Source organism: Convolutriloba macropyga, chromosome 2, assembly GCF_964194025.1.
Source record: "Convolutriloba macropyga chromosome 2, txConMacr16.3, whole genome shotgun sequence".
Lineage (NCBI taxonomy): Eukaryota > Metazoa > Xenacoelomorpha > Acoela > Convolutidae > Convolutriloba > Convolutriloba macropyga.
Window position 1 is genome coordinate 52,966,634 of NC_134469.1, and position 15,898 is coordinate 52,982,531.

The window sequence follows — 15,898 nt, forward strand, 5'->3', positions numbered from 1 at the left end:
AATTGCTGCAAACTTTATTTGAGAGCAATTAAAATAATTACAGTATTAAAGCACTCGTTACTTTCTGGTAGTATTCGACTAATTAAATTCAGGTGACCATTTGTTCTTAATTTCTAAACCCATATTGTATTGTCTCCCAAGTTTAAGTCGGTTTACATATCAATTGTTAAGAAATCACATTTTTTAAACATCATTATGTCTAAATTCTTCACAAAAATACCGTTTCAATCACAGCTGAACAAAATTTGGAACCATGTAATTAGTGGTAAAATCATTCATGTACAAAAAATCAACATTGTCGAAAGTTTTTAGACTAATCAAACATACTGGAACCTTAGCAACCATTGCCCGCTGAAAAAACTGACTATCATTTTTTGGCCAAACATTGTTGATGGTGTGATCTGTTAATTTAGAAACAAGACGGCTTGTCCGAGCCTGTTCATAGCACAAAATGTCCCAACATACCTCTCAAACCAGTCTAAATTTAGATTTGCTATTTAGGAACAGTTTTATGCGAAACTCCCTGTGCAAGTACTAGCAGTTCTTTCTATCTTTGTCAACTTTGTTCTTAGTAATTGTACGAAAAACTTTATCAATCAAGTTAAAAAAACATATAACGTATTTAAAAAAACAGCAACTACTTAATCACTCGACAAACACACGACTAACCATTCCAATAACTGAAAACTAAATATATTACCTCCGTCAAATGGTTTCAGAAAACAAAAACAGCTGTTTGGAATTTCAGCTTACGAAAACCATTGACTTCAGAAAGGTAAAATTTCAGTGTATTTTTCATCTTTAAGCATTAGAAAATCAACAAGACTCTGGCTACACTTGCTTAAACAATAATTCAAATTATTCGGTTAAAGTACGCAAAAACCAGCAAAAACTATTAGAGACCTCAAACGTATACTCAAATTGCGTCTAATACCGCAAAAAAGGTTTCCCACATATGAATTTCAAGAACTATTTAAAACATTATAGACCCTTCCAACTCAGAAAAATTATACTAATTAAAATCATCGTACTTAACTTACCTAATTCATCGTACTTAACTTACCTAATGACAATTTAGCATTAATTTCTCACATACAGCGGAACCTATTTTTGAAACATTCTCATGGAATTGAACGAGATCGATAAAATCAGGACACTGGGAGATGTCTCGAAAATAATTTGATATTTCGTTTCCTGCCTTTTATCTGGTATGTTTCGTCAAACAGTGGAATCTCTTTTCCTAATTTTTTGCATGAAAAACTCAGAAGAGATGAATTCAAAAAACAACGTAAACATTTGCCTCTAATATTTCAGATCCAAAAAAGAATATACTACATAAGATACATTTTAATTTCTTTTCAAAAAACTTTGCTTTTCAATTATATTTTGGAACCTAAAACGAGATGTTGCACCTTCAATACCAAAGCAGTTTTAGACAAACTGAAACGTTAATTCAAACATATCGAAAAAAATGATAACATTCTTTGCTAATTTTTTTCCATCCTTGAATTCATTCAATTTAAAAACTTTCTAATTTAAAATAATTAAAGGCAAGCTTCATAATAGAGGAAAAATTTAAAAGTTTTTGGAAACAGATTTTACTATAATGTTTTTCCGAGTAACAACTTTAAGTTTTAGAAGTTTCAATTTTTTTTAATAAACAGGAAGAAGTCTATTTTAAAAATAAGTTTAAATTCCTTAAAGAAAAAATTTTCCATCCTTGATTTTTTCTACTCCTTCAAACTAAACCTTCTATTTTAAGATGTTTGAAGACCAGCTTGATAATTATGAAAAAATTTTGGAAACAGACTACATTGTTTTTATCCAGTCCCTAAGCGCCGGTTTCAATTATAACTTCAAAGTTCAGAAGTTTCATGTTTTTATTAGTTCTTGTAAGATTTTTATTAGTCCTCGTTTTAAGTTTGAAAAAACGAAAGGGAGAACATTGTGAAGATAACTTTGGATAATTTTAAATTTCAAAGATATTAAATAAAGTTTGAGTTAAAATAAATTTCTATTATACTTTCCGCGAAATTTTTTCCCTCTCCTTTTTATAGATGCATGCTTGAGTTTTCTCTCTTCTAATAGCTAATACAAACTCTGTTGTGCCCAACAAGAGGCCTCAAAGTTAATACTTAAATGTACAAGATTAATCAAAAAGTTTGTTTTGTTAAAATTTGTTAGTTTCTCAAAACAAAACAAACAGAAATAATTTAAGTTGAAGTACAAATCTGATCCAGTTGGAAACTCCAAATCTAGGCTATTCAAAGCTCGAGCTCATGTCATTGGAAAGTCAAAACTGCTCCCAAATTACTTTCGGTGTCTTTTCCTGTTCAATTTTTACTTCCAAAAATTAAAGTGTCCACCGGTTTTAAATAATTAAGATTGAGTTTTTTATACGAATCAAAACTACTCTATTAGCTAAAAAGCGTTTATTTCTGACTCTACAATGCACAAACTAAAAAACTTGACTCAAACAAAAAAAGCCAGCCTCGCATATAGATTCACCCATTTTTGAAAAAGAAAATGTTGGAACAATACGTTACCAAAATATTGATCGTCTTTTTAATGGTATTTCAAGAATTACTCTACATTTAAATATCGACGAGAACATAACACCACCTGAGGTAAATAAAAGTTTTGAGTACTTTGTTGGGTGGAAACTATAACTGCCTTTCTTAATTCAAAAACAGATTACAGCTTGTTGAGGATAGTTCAGAAAACTTTGACTCTATGTGGTTGACAAAAACTAAATGAACTGCTCAAGTTATTTTTCTATGCTATATGACAGCGCATTTTCTCAATTTCAATTATTGGATTACGGGATAAACTTTTAGCGTCATTTGGAATGGAATTGTGTTTGCAGCTCTGGTGCGCAACTTATTCGCATTTGAGTTGGTGGGTTCAAACGAGGTGTTGGGTGCCTGTCTCTTCCCACTTTGTGGGTTCCTCATAGGTGGCCTAGTAGCAATCAGTGCCAAGCTCCGATTCTCTCAAGTGAAAACGATCGCATTTGAAGTGGGTACGTAATTCATCAAATTCATCTAACTATTTTTCATTATTCAAGTGAATGGTCATTCAAAGATTCAATACTGTTAAACACTGTCTTTGGGTAAAATGTTGATGTCCTTTTTGTAATGGACCAGATGGTAGTATACATGTACTAATTACATCACAAGCAGGTGAAACGGTAACATGGTGCCCATATCCATGCGCATTAGTAGCAATGATACCCAATTAAAATTTATGATTTCTATATCGCTCTGCATTGTGTAAAATGACACGTCATGGGACGGAGGATTGGAGGCGGAAACGTTTTGTGCCCCCCTTAGAAACCTAGAAACCAATTGAATAACACAGGCCGCGAAACTGAATTTCTGTCAGCTGCTAGGTTTAATTTATATAAATCATCAAATCTTGCAGAGGTTGTTTTAAATGTCCACTAAGGAATCCTGATTGACGCTCTCTATCTTGCAACAAATAATACTTGAATAGGTATGTCTAAAAGCAACACAATTTCAGGCATGCAGAACGCAGGCATTGTAATCGGGATGGCTTTATTAGCATTTGAGCAGCCGTATGCCGACCTCAATGGCATTCTGCCGATCTTTATGGCACTCACTGAGACCTTTATTGTAATTCCTTTCCTATTGCTACACGGAATATTTTACAATATATACCCGAAGTACCGCGAGTTATGCAAGAAGGACAAGGAAGCTCAAATGACGGAAAGGGAGGAATTTGAAAGACAGAAGCATGCTGTGGAAAACGAGCTGGGTATATTTCCGTCAACTCAAACAAACCGTCCAGATACCCGAGGTACAGACAATCCGAGCTACAAACCAGACTGAGGCTGACACAAACGGTAATTGTTACAGGCGAGAATGACCAAAAGTGTATTACCCAAAACCATTTATCTCGACAAAAGTGCTCAGTAGCGTAATTTCAAGTACATAACTGATTTATAAAACATCTTGAATCTTAATTGTTCCTGAATTTTATTTTCTTAAATATTGCGAGTCTCACGCATAGAACAACAACTAGGGGTAACTCTCAAGGTTACATAAACAACCAATAATTTCTGTCAGAAATACCTTTGGGAGTATCCGAAAGCAACTTATATGCATTGGGAAAAAACTTGTACTGTTTAAACCAAAAAATGCCGTATCTTTAGGCAGAAAAAACGAAAACACCTTGGCACATTCTAGAAAAAGTGTTGTTCGTAAAATTTTTTACATTTGATAGCTCAAGGTTCGTCACGTTCAATTCAGTTTTCTCATTTCTTTCTAAATAACTGGGTGTGATCTTTTTGAGGCAATCGTAAGGGTAATGGTAATTTTGGTATTCAATTTTGAAAGACTTTTTGACGTTTTTCGAAAAATGTCATTTTTGATGTCTCATGAGCATGAAGAAAATATTAATTATTTCAAAAAAAAAATCTCGCGGACGTGTTGATGAACGCAATTTTGGTTTTGAACAAATATAAAGCCAAAAAAATGTTATCTTTCGAATTTAAGAATTCTTGCAGTTTTTGCACTGCCTCAATTTTTTTCTAACATCTAAAAGAAACAAATTCTATTTCCTTCTCTCTCTCTCTCTCTCTCTCTCTCTATCTATCTCTCTTTCAGCCTCGCATAAAAAGCCAGCTTCGCATATATGTGCCACCAGATTTACAACAATTAATTAAATTGGTTTTCAGAAGCTAAGGACATGTTATCCAGTTAGCACAAACACATCACTCAAATCCAACAGGTCATCAATAGGCTTCAAAGAAATCTAGTCTGGTGATGTCTTGAAGCAGTTTAGCCAGAAATTCTTCTCCAGACATAACAAAAATTCACTATTTGACAAAAAACGGAATTAAAAACCAACAAAAACTTAAAGATCAGTAAAATTTTGAAAATACTTCAGCATTGCCTTGAATGTAACATTGGACACACACACAGATAAAATTTTCCCGTTTGTTTCTCTTCATTGCTTTATACTTTTTGCAAAGTTAGGATCGTACTTAAACATGTTGAGTAGTTTCCTCTCACTTACACCAATAGATTTAGAACTACAGCCCGTTGCGTTATCAGATGGTTTGATGGATGTACTTGTACTTCTTCTCGATTTTGAAACCTTCTCAAGTTCAACACAAGTTAATATTGATTTAATCTTCTTCAATGGGCACTCATTTCTCAAAGCAATTAATAATAACTTTAAGATTTCATTCAAATGCAGTTCCTTTACAGTTAGAAACTGATTGCGTTCTCTCACAGCATGAGTTGAAAGGCGTTTTCTCAAACCGCATATAACTCTAACCAAATGATTCAGCTTAGATTCCCGGGGCTCTAAATCCAAAAATTTGATTTTTGCTGGATTCTTCATTTCATATGACTTTTGTATTTTAGACGTTAGCATGACTAGAGCGCTGATCGTGAAAAATTTTTCTTCCGAAGCCGAAGCCGTATTGTTTTTGAGAAAGAACATTTTTGTCAAGAAAACTGCTTATTTGAGCGAACAAAATTATTTCAAATAATTTGCGGATTGTAGGGAGGATAGAAATAGGCCTAAAATTGTTTGGATCAACAAATTTTCCTAATTTATGGAGGCGAATAACTCTTGCTTTTTTCAAACATTCTGGGACCACGCCCTTCCTGATGCGGTCACTGAATAGTACTGTGAGTACAGGAACAAGCGAAAATTTTACTAATTTTTTCGAGGATAAATTTATTATCACAGTAATGATCTAGTGAAAACGTGTTCGGCAAATTCTGAATTATTTTTGCAAATTGTTTCGTTTACAAAGCTTATACCGTTGAGTTTTTTCTTCTATTTGATCTCATTATTTGGTTTTGTCTTGCGGAAGTAGGCGTTAACATAGATCCAACTGAAGAAAAAAATTATTGAACAACTCAACAGACCTCTTGTCGATGACTAAGGTCAATGAGTTTCCTTTAATTTCACGATTGCTTTCCAGTCAGCACAACACATCACTCAGTTCTAACAGGTCATCAATAGGCTTCAAAGAAGTCTACTCTGGTGATGCCTTGGAGCAGTTTAACCAGAAATTCTCCAAATTTAACAAAAACTCACTATTTGACTAACGAAATTAAAAACCAACAAAGAAAATTAAAGATCAGTAAAATTTTTAGAGTAGTTCAGCATTGCCTTGAATGTAATATTGGGCACAAATAGAGATAAAAATTTCCCAGTTTGTTTCGGTTCAATGCTTTTATACTTTTTGCAAAGTTAGGATCGTACTTAAGCATGATATTGAGTAGTTTCCTCTACCTTACACCAATAGACTTAGAACTACAGCCAGTTGCGTTATTAGATGATTTCATGGATGTACTTGTACTTCTCCTAGATTTTGAAACCTTCTCAAGTTCAACACAAGTTAATATTGATTTAATCTTGATCAATGGGCACTCATTTCTCAAAGCAATTAATAATAACTTTAAGATTTCATTCAAATGCAGTTCCTTTACAGTTGAAAACTGATTGTGTTCTCTCACAGCATGAGCTGAAAGGCGTCTTCTCGAACCGCATATAATTCTAGCCAAATGATTCAGCTTAGGCTCCCGGGGCTCTAAATCCAAAAATTTGCTTTTTGCTGGATTCTTCATTTCCCATGACTTTTGTATTTCAGACGTTAGCATGACTAGAGCGCTGATCGTGGAAATTTTTCATCCGAAGCCGTATTGTTTTTGAGAAAGAACATTTTTGTCAAGAAAACTTCTTATTTGAGCGAACAAAATTATTTCAAATAATTTGCTGATTGTAGGGAGGATAGAAATAGGCCTAAAATTGTTTGGATCAACAGAACTTCCCAATTTATGGAGGCGAAGAACTATTGCTTTTTCAAACATTCTGGGACCACGCCCTTCCTGACGCAGTCATTGAATAGTACTGTGAGTACAGGAACAAGAGAAAATTTTAATTTTTTCGAGGATAAATTTATTATCACAGTAATGATTTTGTGAAAACTTGTTCGGCAAATTCTGAATTAATTTTGACAAATTGTTTCGTTTGCAAAGCTTATACCATTGATTTTTTTGTTCTATTTGATCTCATTATTTGGTTTTGGCTTGCGGAAGTAGGCGTTAACAGAGATCCAACTGAAGAAAAAAATTATTGAACAACTCAACAGAGCTCTTGTCGATGACTAAGGTCAATGAGTTTCCTTTAATTTCACGATTGCTTTCCAGTCAGCACAACACATCACTCAGTTCTAACAGGTCATCAATAGGCTTCAAAGAAGTCTACTCTGGTGATGCCTTGGAGCAGTTTAACCAGAAATTCTCCAAATTTAACAAAAACTCACTATTTGACTAACGAAATTAAAAACCAACAAAGAAAATTAAAGATCAGTAAAATTTTTAGAGTAGTTCAGCATTGCCTTGAATGTAATATTGGGCACAAATAGAGATAAAAATTTCCCAGTTTGTTTCGGTTCAATGCTTTTATACTTTTTGCAAAGTTAGGATCGTACTTAAGCATGATATTGAGTAGTTTCCTCTACCTTACACCAATAGACCTAGAACTACAGCCAGTTGCGTTATTAGATGATTTCATGGATGTACTTGTACTTCTCCTAGATTTTGAAACCTTCTCAAGTTCAACACAAGTTAATATTGATTTAATCTTGTTCAATGGGCACTCATTTCTCAAAGCAATTAATAATAACTTTAAGATTTCATTCAAATGCAGTTCCTTTACAGTTGAAAACTGATTGTGTTCTCTCACAGCATGAGCTGAAAGGCGTCTTCTCGAACCGCATATAATTCTAGCCAAATGATTCAGCTTAGGCTCCCGGGGCTCTAAATCCAAAAATTTGCTTTTTGCTGGATTCTTCATTTCCCATGACTTTTGTATTTCAGACGTTAGCATGACTAGAGCGCTGATCGTGGAAATTTTTCATCCGAAGCCGTATTGTTTTTGAGAAAGAACATTTTTGTCAAGAAAACTTCTTATTTGAGCGAACAAAATTATTTCAAATAATTTGCTGATTGTAGGGAGGATAGAAATAGGCCTAAAATTGTTTGGATCAACAGAACTTCCCAATTTATGGAGGCGAAGAACTATTGCTTTTTCAAACATTCTGGGACCACGCCCTTCCTGACGCAGTCATTGAATAGTACTGTGAGTACAGGAACAAGAGAAAATTTTAATTTTTTCGAGGATAAATTTATTATCACAGTAATGATTTTGTGAAAACTTGTTCGGCAAATTCTGAATTAATTTTGACAAATTGTTTCGTTTGCAAAGCTTATACCATTGATTTTTTTGTTCTATTTGATCTCATTATTTGGTTTTGGCTTGCGGAAGTAGGCGTTAACAGAGATCCAACTGAAGAAAAAAATTATTGAACAACTCAACAGAGCTCTTGTCGATGACTAAGGTCAATGAGTTTCCTTTAATTTCACGATTGCTTTCCAGTCAGCACAACACATCACTCAGTTCTAACAGGTCATCAATAGGCTTCAAAGAAGTCTACTCTGGTGATGCCTTGGAGCAGTTTAACCAGAAATTCTCCAAATTTAACAAAAACTCACTATTTGACTAACGAAATTAAAAACCAACAAAGAAAATTAAAGATCAGTAAAATTTTTAGAGTAGTTCAGCATTGCCTTGAATGTAATATTGGGCACAAATAGAGATAAAAATTTCCCAGTTTGTTTCGGTTCAATGCTTTTATACTTTTTGCAAAGTTAGGATCGTACTTAAGCATGATATTGAGTAGTTTCCTCTACCTTACACCAATAGACTTAGAACTACAGCCAGTTGCGTTATTAGATGATTTCATGGATGTACTTGTACTTCTCCTAGATTTTGAAACCTTCTCAAGTTCAACACAAGTTAATATTGATTTAATCTTGTTCAATGGGCACTCATTTCTCAAAGCAATTAATAATAACTTTAAGATTTCATTCAAATGCAGTTCCTTTACAGTTGAAAACTGATTGTGTTCTCTCACAGCATGAGCTGAAAGGCGTCTTCTCGAACCGCATATAATTCTAGCCAAATGATTCAGCTTAGGCTCCCGGGGCTCTAAATCCAAAAATTTGCTTTTTGCTGGATTCGTCATTTCCCATGACTTTTGTATTTCAGACGTTAGCATGACTAGAGCGCTGATCGTGGAAATTTTTCATCCGAAGCCGTATTGTTTTTGAGAAAGAACATTTTTGTCAAGAAAACTTCTTATTTGAGCGAACAAAATTATTTCAAATAATTTGCTGATTGTAGGGAGGATAGAAATAGGCCTAAAATTGTTTGGATCAACAGAATTCCCAATTTATGGAGGCGAAGAACTATTGCTTTTTCAAACATTCTGGGACCACGCCCTTCCTGACGCAGTCATTGAATAGTACTGTGAGTACAGGAACAAGAGAAAATTTTAATTTTTTCGAGGATAAATTTATTATCACAGTAATGATTTTGTGAAAACTTGTTCGGCAAATTCTGAATTAATTTTGACAAATTGTTTCGTTTGCAAAGCTTATACCATTGATTTTTTTGTTCTATTTGATCTCATTATTTGGTTTTGGCTTGCGGAAGTAGGCGTTAACAGAGATCCAACTGAAGAAAAAAATTATTGAACAACTCAACAGAGCTCTTGTCGATGACTAAGGTCAATGAGTTTCCTTTAATTTCACGATTGTTATCCAGTCAGCACAAACACATCACTCAGTTCTAACAGGTCATCAATAGGCTTCAAAGAAGTCTACAAAGAACGAAATTATTTCAAATAATTTGCTGATTGTAGGGATGACAGAATTAGGCCAAAAATTGTTTGGATCAATAAAATTTCCCGATTTATGGACGCAAATAATTATTGCGTTTTTCAAACCATTCTGGGAACACGCGCTTCCTGATGCAGTCATTAAATAGTACAGCAAGTACAGGAAAAAGCGAAAATTCTATTTTTGGGAATAAAATTATTAAAATTTATGATCTTCTGAAAAAGTGTTCGGCAATTTCTGGATTATTTTTGACAAAATTGTTTCGTTTACGAAGGTTAATACCATTGAGTTTTTTGTTCTGTTTGATCTCATTATTTCGTTTTGACTTGCGGAAGTAGGTGTTAACTCAGATCTACCTGCAGAAAAAAACTATTGAACAACTCAACAGAGCTCTTGTAAATGACTAAGGTCGTTTTCGAATTTCTTTCAATTTCACGAATGTTATCCAGTCAGCACAAACACATCACTCAGTTTTAACAGGTCATCGATAGGCTTCAAAGAAGTCCAGTCTGGTGTTGCCTTGAAGCAGTTTAGCCAAAAACTCTTCAAATTTAACAAAATTCACCATTTGACAAAAAACGAATTAAAAGCCAAAAAAAATTTAAGGATCAGTAAAATTTTGAATGTAGTTCAGCATTGCCTTGAATGTAACATTGGACACAATTAGAGATGAAATTTTCCAGTTTGCTTCTGTTCACTAATTTTATAATTTTTTCAAAGTCAGGATCGTGATTAAACATGATGTTGAGTAGTTTCCTCTCCCTTAATTGTGAAAACTTGTTCAGCAACTTCTGAACTGATTTTGACAAAAATTGTTTCACCTACAAAGCTTAATGCAGTTGAGTTTTTTGTTCTATTTGATCTCATTATTTAGTTTTTGACTTCTGGAAGTAGGTGCTAATTCAAATCCAACTGCAGAAAAAAAACTAATGCAACTCAGCAGTGCTCTCGTCGATGACTAAGGTCAATTTCGAGTTTCCTTCAATTTGACAATGTTATCCAGTCAGCACAAATGCATCACTTAGTTCTAACAGGTCAGCAATAGGCTTCAAAGAGGCCTAGTCTGATGATGCGTTGAAGCAGTTTAGCCAGAAATTCTTCTCCAATTTAACAAAAATTCACTATTTGACAAAAACAGAATTAAAAACCAACAAGACAAAATAAAGATCAGTAAAATTCCGAAAGTAGTGCAGCATTGTTTTGAATGTAACATTGGATACACATACAGATGAAATTTGCCAGTTTGTTTCTCTTCATTGCTTTTAAACTTTTTGCAAAGTTAGGATTGTACTTAAGCATGATCTTGATAGTTTCCTTTGCCTTCCACCAATAGATTTAGAACTACAGCCAGTTTCGTTATCAGATGGTTTGATGGATGTACACGTACCTCTCGATTTGGATACCTTCTCAAGTTCAACACAAGTTTTTCTTGATTTAATCTCCTTCATATCAGATGGTTTGATGGATGTACACGTACCTCTCGATTTGGATACCTTCTCAAGTTCAACACAAGTTTTTCTTGATTTAATCTCCTTCAATGGGCACTAATTTCTCAAAGCAATTAATATTAACTAAGATTTCTTTCAAATGCAGTTCCTTTACAGTTAGAATCTGATTGCGTTCTCTCACAGCACGAATTGAATCGCGTTTTCTCAAACCGCATATAATTCTAACCAAGGGATTCAGCTTAGATTCCAGCCGCTCTAGAGCTGTTAAGCACGTCGTGCCATAAAAAAAGCACAGCATATTGCACAATCGGATGTACATACACCTTATAGTAAAATAATGAATGTGAAAAAGTCAGCAATTTTTTCAAGTGAAAAAAACGAACTGATAAATTTGTTGAACTTTTCAATTAGGTAAAACATGCTCGGTAAATTTCAAATGGTTTTCAAAACATCTCCTAGGTAGTTTACATACGGTTTTATTTCATTAGTTTCATCATATATTTTGATAGGTGGAATAGTAGCTTGATTCCTCCTCTTACCTCTATCTAAAAAAACTTCAACTGCTTTTTTTACAATTTACTGTTATGGATTTATTATTCAAACAACCGACAACGTCGTTTACGCGTTCCTGATTATGTATACTTTTGTTCATTTCGCTCTGCAGAAGAACTGTGTCATCGACAAATGGTATAATGTCAAGACAAATGGAACATTGAATGACCTCATTAAAACATAAAATGAAAAGAAGAGGCCCCAAAACTGACACCTATGGCACCCAACTTCAACAGTTTTCCATGATGATAGCTGATTACTCAATCTAACTCTCTCACTTCTGTTTGATAGATAGGAAGACATCAGTTCTTGTACCGGCCCTCTGAAGCCCAGGTCAATAAGTACATTAAGCAGGTGTTTATGGTTCACAGTATCAAAAAATTTTCGTAAATCCAAAAATGTTGCTTTTTGCCGGATTCTTCATTTCCCATGACTTTTGTATTTCAGACGTTAGCATGACTAGAGCACTGATCGTGATATTTTTTCTAAAGCCTTATTGTTTTTGAAAAAGAACATTATTTTTGTCAAGAAAACTGCTTATTTGAGCGAACAAAATTTTTTCAATTAATTTACTGATTGTAGGGAGGATAGAAATAGGCCTAAAATTGTTTGGATCAATAAAATTTCCCAATTTATGGACGCAAATATTTATTGTGTTTTTCAAACCATTCTGGGAACACGCGCTTCCTGATGCAGTCATTAAATAGTACAGTAAGTACAGGAAAAAGCGAAAATTCTATTTTTGGGAATAAAATTATTAAAATTTATGATCTTCTGAAAAAGTGTTCGGCAATTTCTGGATTATTTTTGACAAAATTGTTTCGTTTACGAAGGTTAATACCATTGAGTTTTTTGTTCTGTTTGATCTCATTATTTCGTTTTGACTTGCGGAAGTAGGTGTTAATTCAGATCTACCTGCAGAAAAAAACTATTGAACAATTCAACAGAGCTCTTGTCGATGACTAAGGTCAATGAGTTTCCTTTAATTTCACAAAAATTGCTTTGAAGAAGCTTTGTAATTTTCTTTCCGATGGAATTAACCTTTTTGATAAAAATTCCAATTTTTTTTCAACTGGTTTTTGCAACCTGTTTCGAAGCTAGTATACTTTAATTACTTGATTCAGTTTCGTCAAGTAGAAAAGTTTGGTAGAAGTTATTTTTCAGTGAAGTTTTTCACTTCGTTATCCACCCAATTTTGTTTGCAGTTGGTTTGTTTGGATAGTTTAGGTAGAATAAACTGATTTATGGTATCCTCCACGCGCCCATGAAACTTTATAAAATCAGCGTTCAAATCCTCTTCACAGAAGCGTTCAAAAAAATTCCTAAAACGTGAAATAATTTAAGTGATTTCCAAAGCCTCACAGTGAGGGGGTTTTCTGTATCCGATTGTAGTTTGCAATTGATTTTAACGTGGAATAAAACCGTGTTAAGGTCAGTGATAATATTCTTGATGATAGAGGTCTCAGTGTCATTACTACAATAAGCTACATCAAGGCTGCTTTTACTGGTGAACATTTTTTACAGCTATTGTTTTGCTGCATGGTTTGTTATGGTCAGTATTACGATCACCACATAGGAAATGGATATCAGGTTTAAATTCCACTTTTTCGAAGTAGTTTTGAAGTATTTCTAAAGTTTTAAATGGTTGTGTTTGGTTTCATGTAAGTGTTTGTGGTTAAGACACTCTTGTTTTTTACTTTAAATTGTACAGAAAAAAATCTGACAGAAACTGCTTCAGTTGCTAGATACTTTATGCCATTTGATAATCTTTTGTATACAGATTGCAACTCCTCCTCCTTTCGTTTCTCTGTTGCATGCAATTAGTTTTTGATAGCCATGTATTTCAAAACGATGTGTCGCAGTTGACATTGAGCCATGTTTCAGTTAAACATATTACTATAGGTTTAACGTCTAATGCTGACACCATTACAACAAAATCGTCAAAAATTTTACGTATTGATCAAGAGGAAACTTCATTTTATACGTAACGAAAAAGGCTGAACTCCTGCGTATATCATATGAAGAGAACCCCGCTACTCAATTAATTAAAAGTTAAAAATCGACCTAATAGACTAAAAAAATCTGAAAGAGAAAAGCTGCTTTCAGAGCAGCGGATATCGCACGATTTGAAAACAGACGCAAAATGATCATCCTCGATTAATTGTTTTAAAGTAATCAGAGAGGGAACAGAGTCAAGGCTCCACTTTAATGTAATCATTAAGTATTAAATTTATTATTGGAAGTTAGGGACAGACTGTAGCAAAATACAAATCATTATGTCTGTATTCATGTTACATTTTCTCGCTGTCTACTATTTATTCACTTTTTGACAAATTTCTTAGCCTCCGGTGACTTATTGCAACTTCTATCAGAGCCATCATCAAGACCAACTTCAGTCGTACATTTTCTTTTGCTTCCAATATGTGATTTCTCAATAGCTCCGGGGTCGACATTTTGTAATTTTCTTTCCGTTGGAATTAACTATTTTTTGACAAAAAATACCGTTTTTTTAACTAGTTTTTGCAACTTGTTTCGAATCCAATATACTTTAATTACTTGCTTCAGTTTCCTCACGTAGAAAAGTTTGGTAGAGGTTATTTTTCAGTGAAGTTTTTCACTTCGTTATTCACCCAATTTTGTTTGCAGTTGGTTTGTTTGGATTTTTTAGGTAGAATAAACTGATTTATGGTATCCTCCACGCGCCCATAAAACTTTATAAAATCACGTTAAAATAACGTGATTATTTTTTGTTTGTTTTCGCCGACAGCTAAGAACCCAATCTTTTTCATTGAAATGTATAAATTTGACAATAACCAAAGCCAACAATCTTTTGCCCCCAATTCCAGGGAGAATATGACCAGCTTGATTAATTCTATCTTCAGATAAATTAACTCCGAGATAACCATTAAAAAATTTCAGAGTGTTACCAAGAACATATCTTCTATCATTTGGGTCGAAGGGGGCGGGGTTGCAAATTCCCACTCAATCTTTGCTTGTATGACGTTCTTGCTCCCGTAGCCTCATTCATTTCATGTTGGTTTTCAAGTTTTTCGATTTTTTGTCTTGGCAAAAAATTTTTCGCAGCCAAACCTGTGATTTTTTCTACTAGGTCATCGATTTGCAGTTGAAAGCTTGAACTAACCACACCTGAGGAAACGCTACTGGATGATTGCACAGGGATGTTGCCCATTTGTTTTTTCTGAAAAAACTAACTTGCTGTCAGGTCAGGTTAAAGCTATAAACAAAAAGATTAAGCGAAGTTTGTCATAAGGAGATAAGAATGATAACATAGATGGATTTGGGGGATGGTTGTCTGAACACGGTTTTTTCCTTTATTCTGTCCTTACAGTACCTCATTTTCGTACAAGGCTTAAACGTTTTCTAGAAGGTTACGGCAAAAACTTTTGTCTTTAGTGAACTTTGAAACTGTATAAATTACGTATGTCAACGTTTAGATACGTAACAACGTTTTTTGTTCGTTGGTGACGTAAAAACGAAAGAATGTACGCAACCATTTTGAAACGTTCGACATTGCCGTGTGTGAAAAATGAACGAGTGAGCCGCAGATGTCGTATTGTCACCAGTATAGAACAGTGGTGTGACAAATTTCTAATTCGAAATCTCGACCGCGTATGTTATGAGCTAATAGAATATCAGTTTACAGAGTAACATTGACAAAAACATCGATTTACACAGTAAAGAAGGCAAAGATGGAAGAAAGCTGTTTTTCCGCAATTTCGATTGTCTCATTTCATCCCACGTTGCTATGCATAAAAGCTAATCAAGCTTTTCAAACAGAGCAAAATCAACTGAAGAGCTTGACGAGCTAAAGTTAGAATTGCCTGCAAGAAATTTTTAAATCTTTATCAAAAAAAGAATTTTCGACACGATGTATTGCACAACGTGTTGCAAAATTCCACAAGCTGAGAATTTTTTGGCACACATTTTTATTTGAAACTTAGTTTGATAAGTTCGATAAAAAGGAACTGCGTGACATTGAAAATCGGAAATTAGGCTACGAGATTTGTACCCTGCGATTCAGAAAATTTATTTTGCGGAATTCGGTTACTAATTTCCTTTCAAAATAGCCCTAGGTTTTGGATGTAACAAAATTCCGCAAAGTTTATGTCATTCTAATGTATTAACAAAGCAAAAATGAATTAAGTTACA

The 15,898-nt window shown here is 34.0% G+C and overlaps 1 protein-coding gene across 2 annotated transcripts in view; it reads left to right on the plus strand.

The window, feature by feature from the left end:
• Window positions 1-15,898, plus strand: part of LOC142358763 (ileal sodium/bile acid cotransporter-like) — a 40,845-nt gene that overhangs the window by 24,516 nt on the left and 431 nt on the right. For both annotated transcript variants that reach the window (XM_075410338.1, XM_075410339.1), the window contains exons 5-6: window positions 2,867-3,022; window positions 3,523-3,865. In XM_075410338.1, the coding sequence (XP_075266453.1) occupies window positions 2,867-3,022; window positions 3,523-3,851 (485 nt within the window). In that variant the 3' untranslated portion in view covers window positions 3,852-3,865. The remainder of the gene's footprint in view (window positions 1-2,866; window positions 3,023-3,522; window positions 3,866-15,898) is intronic.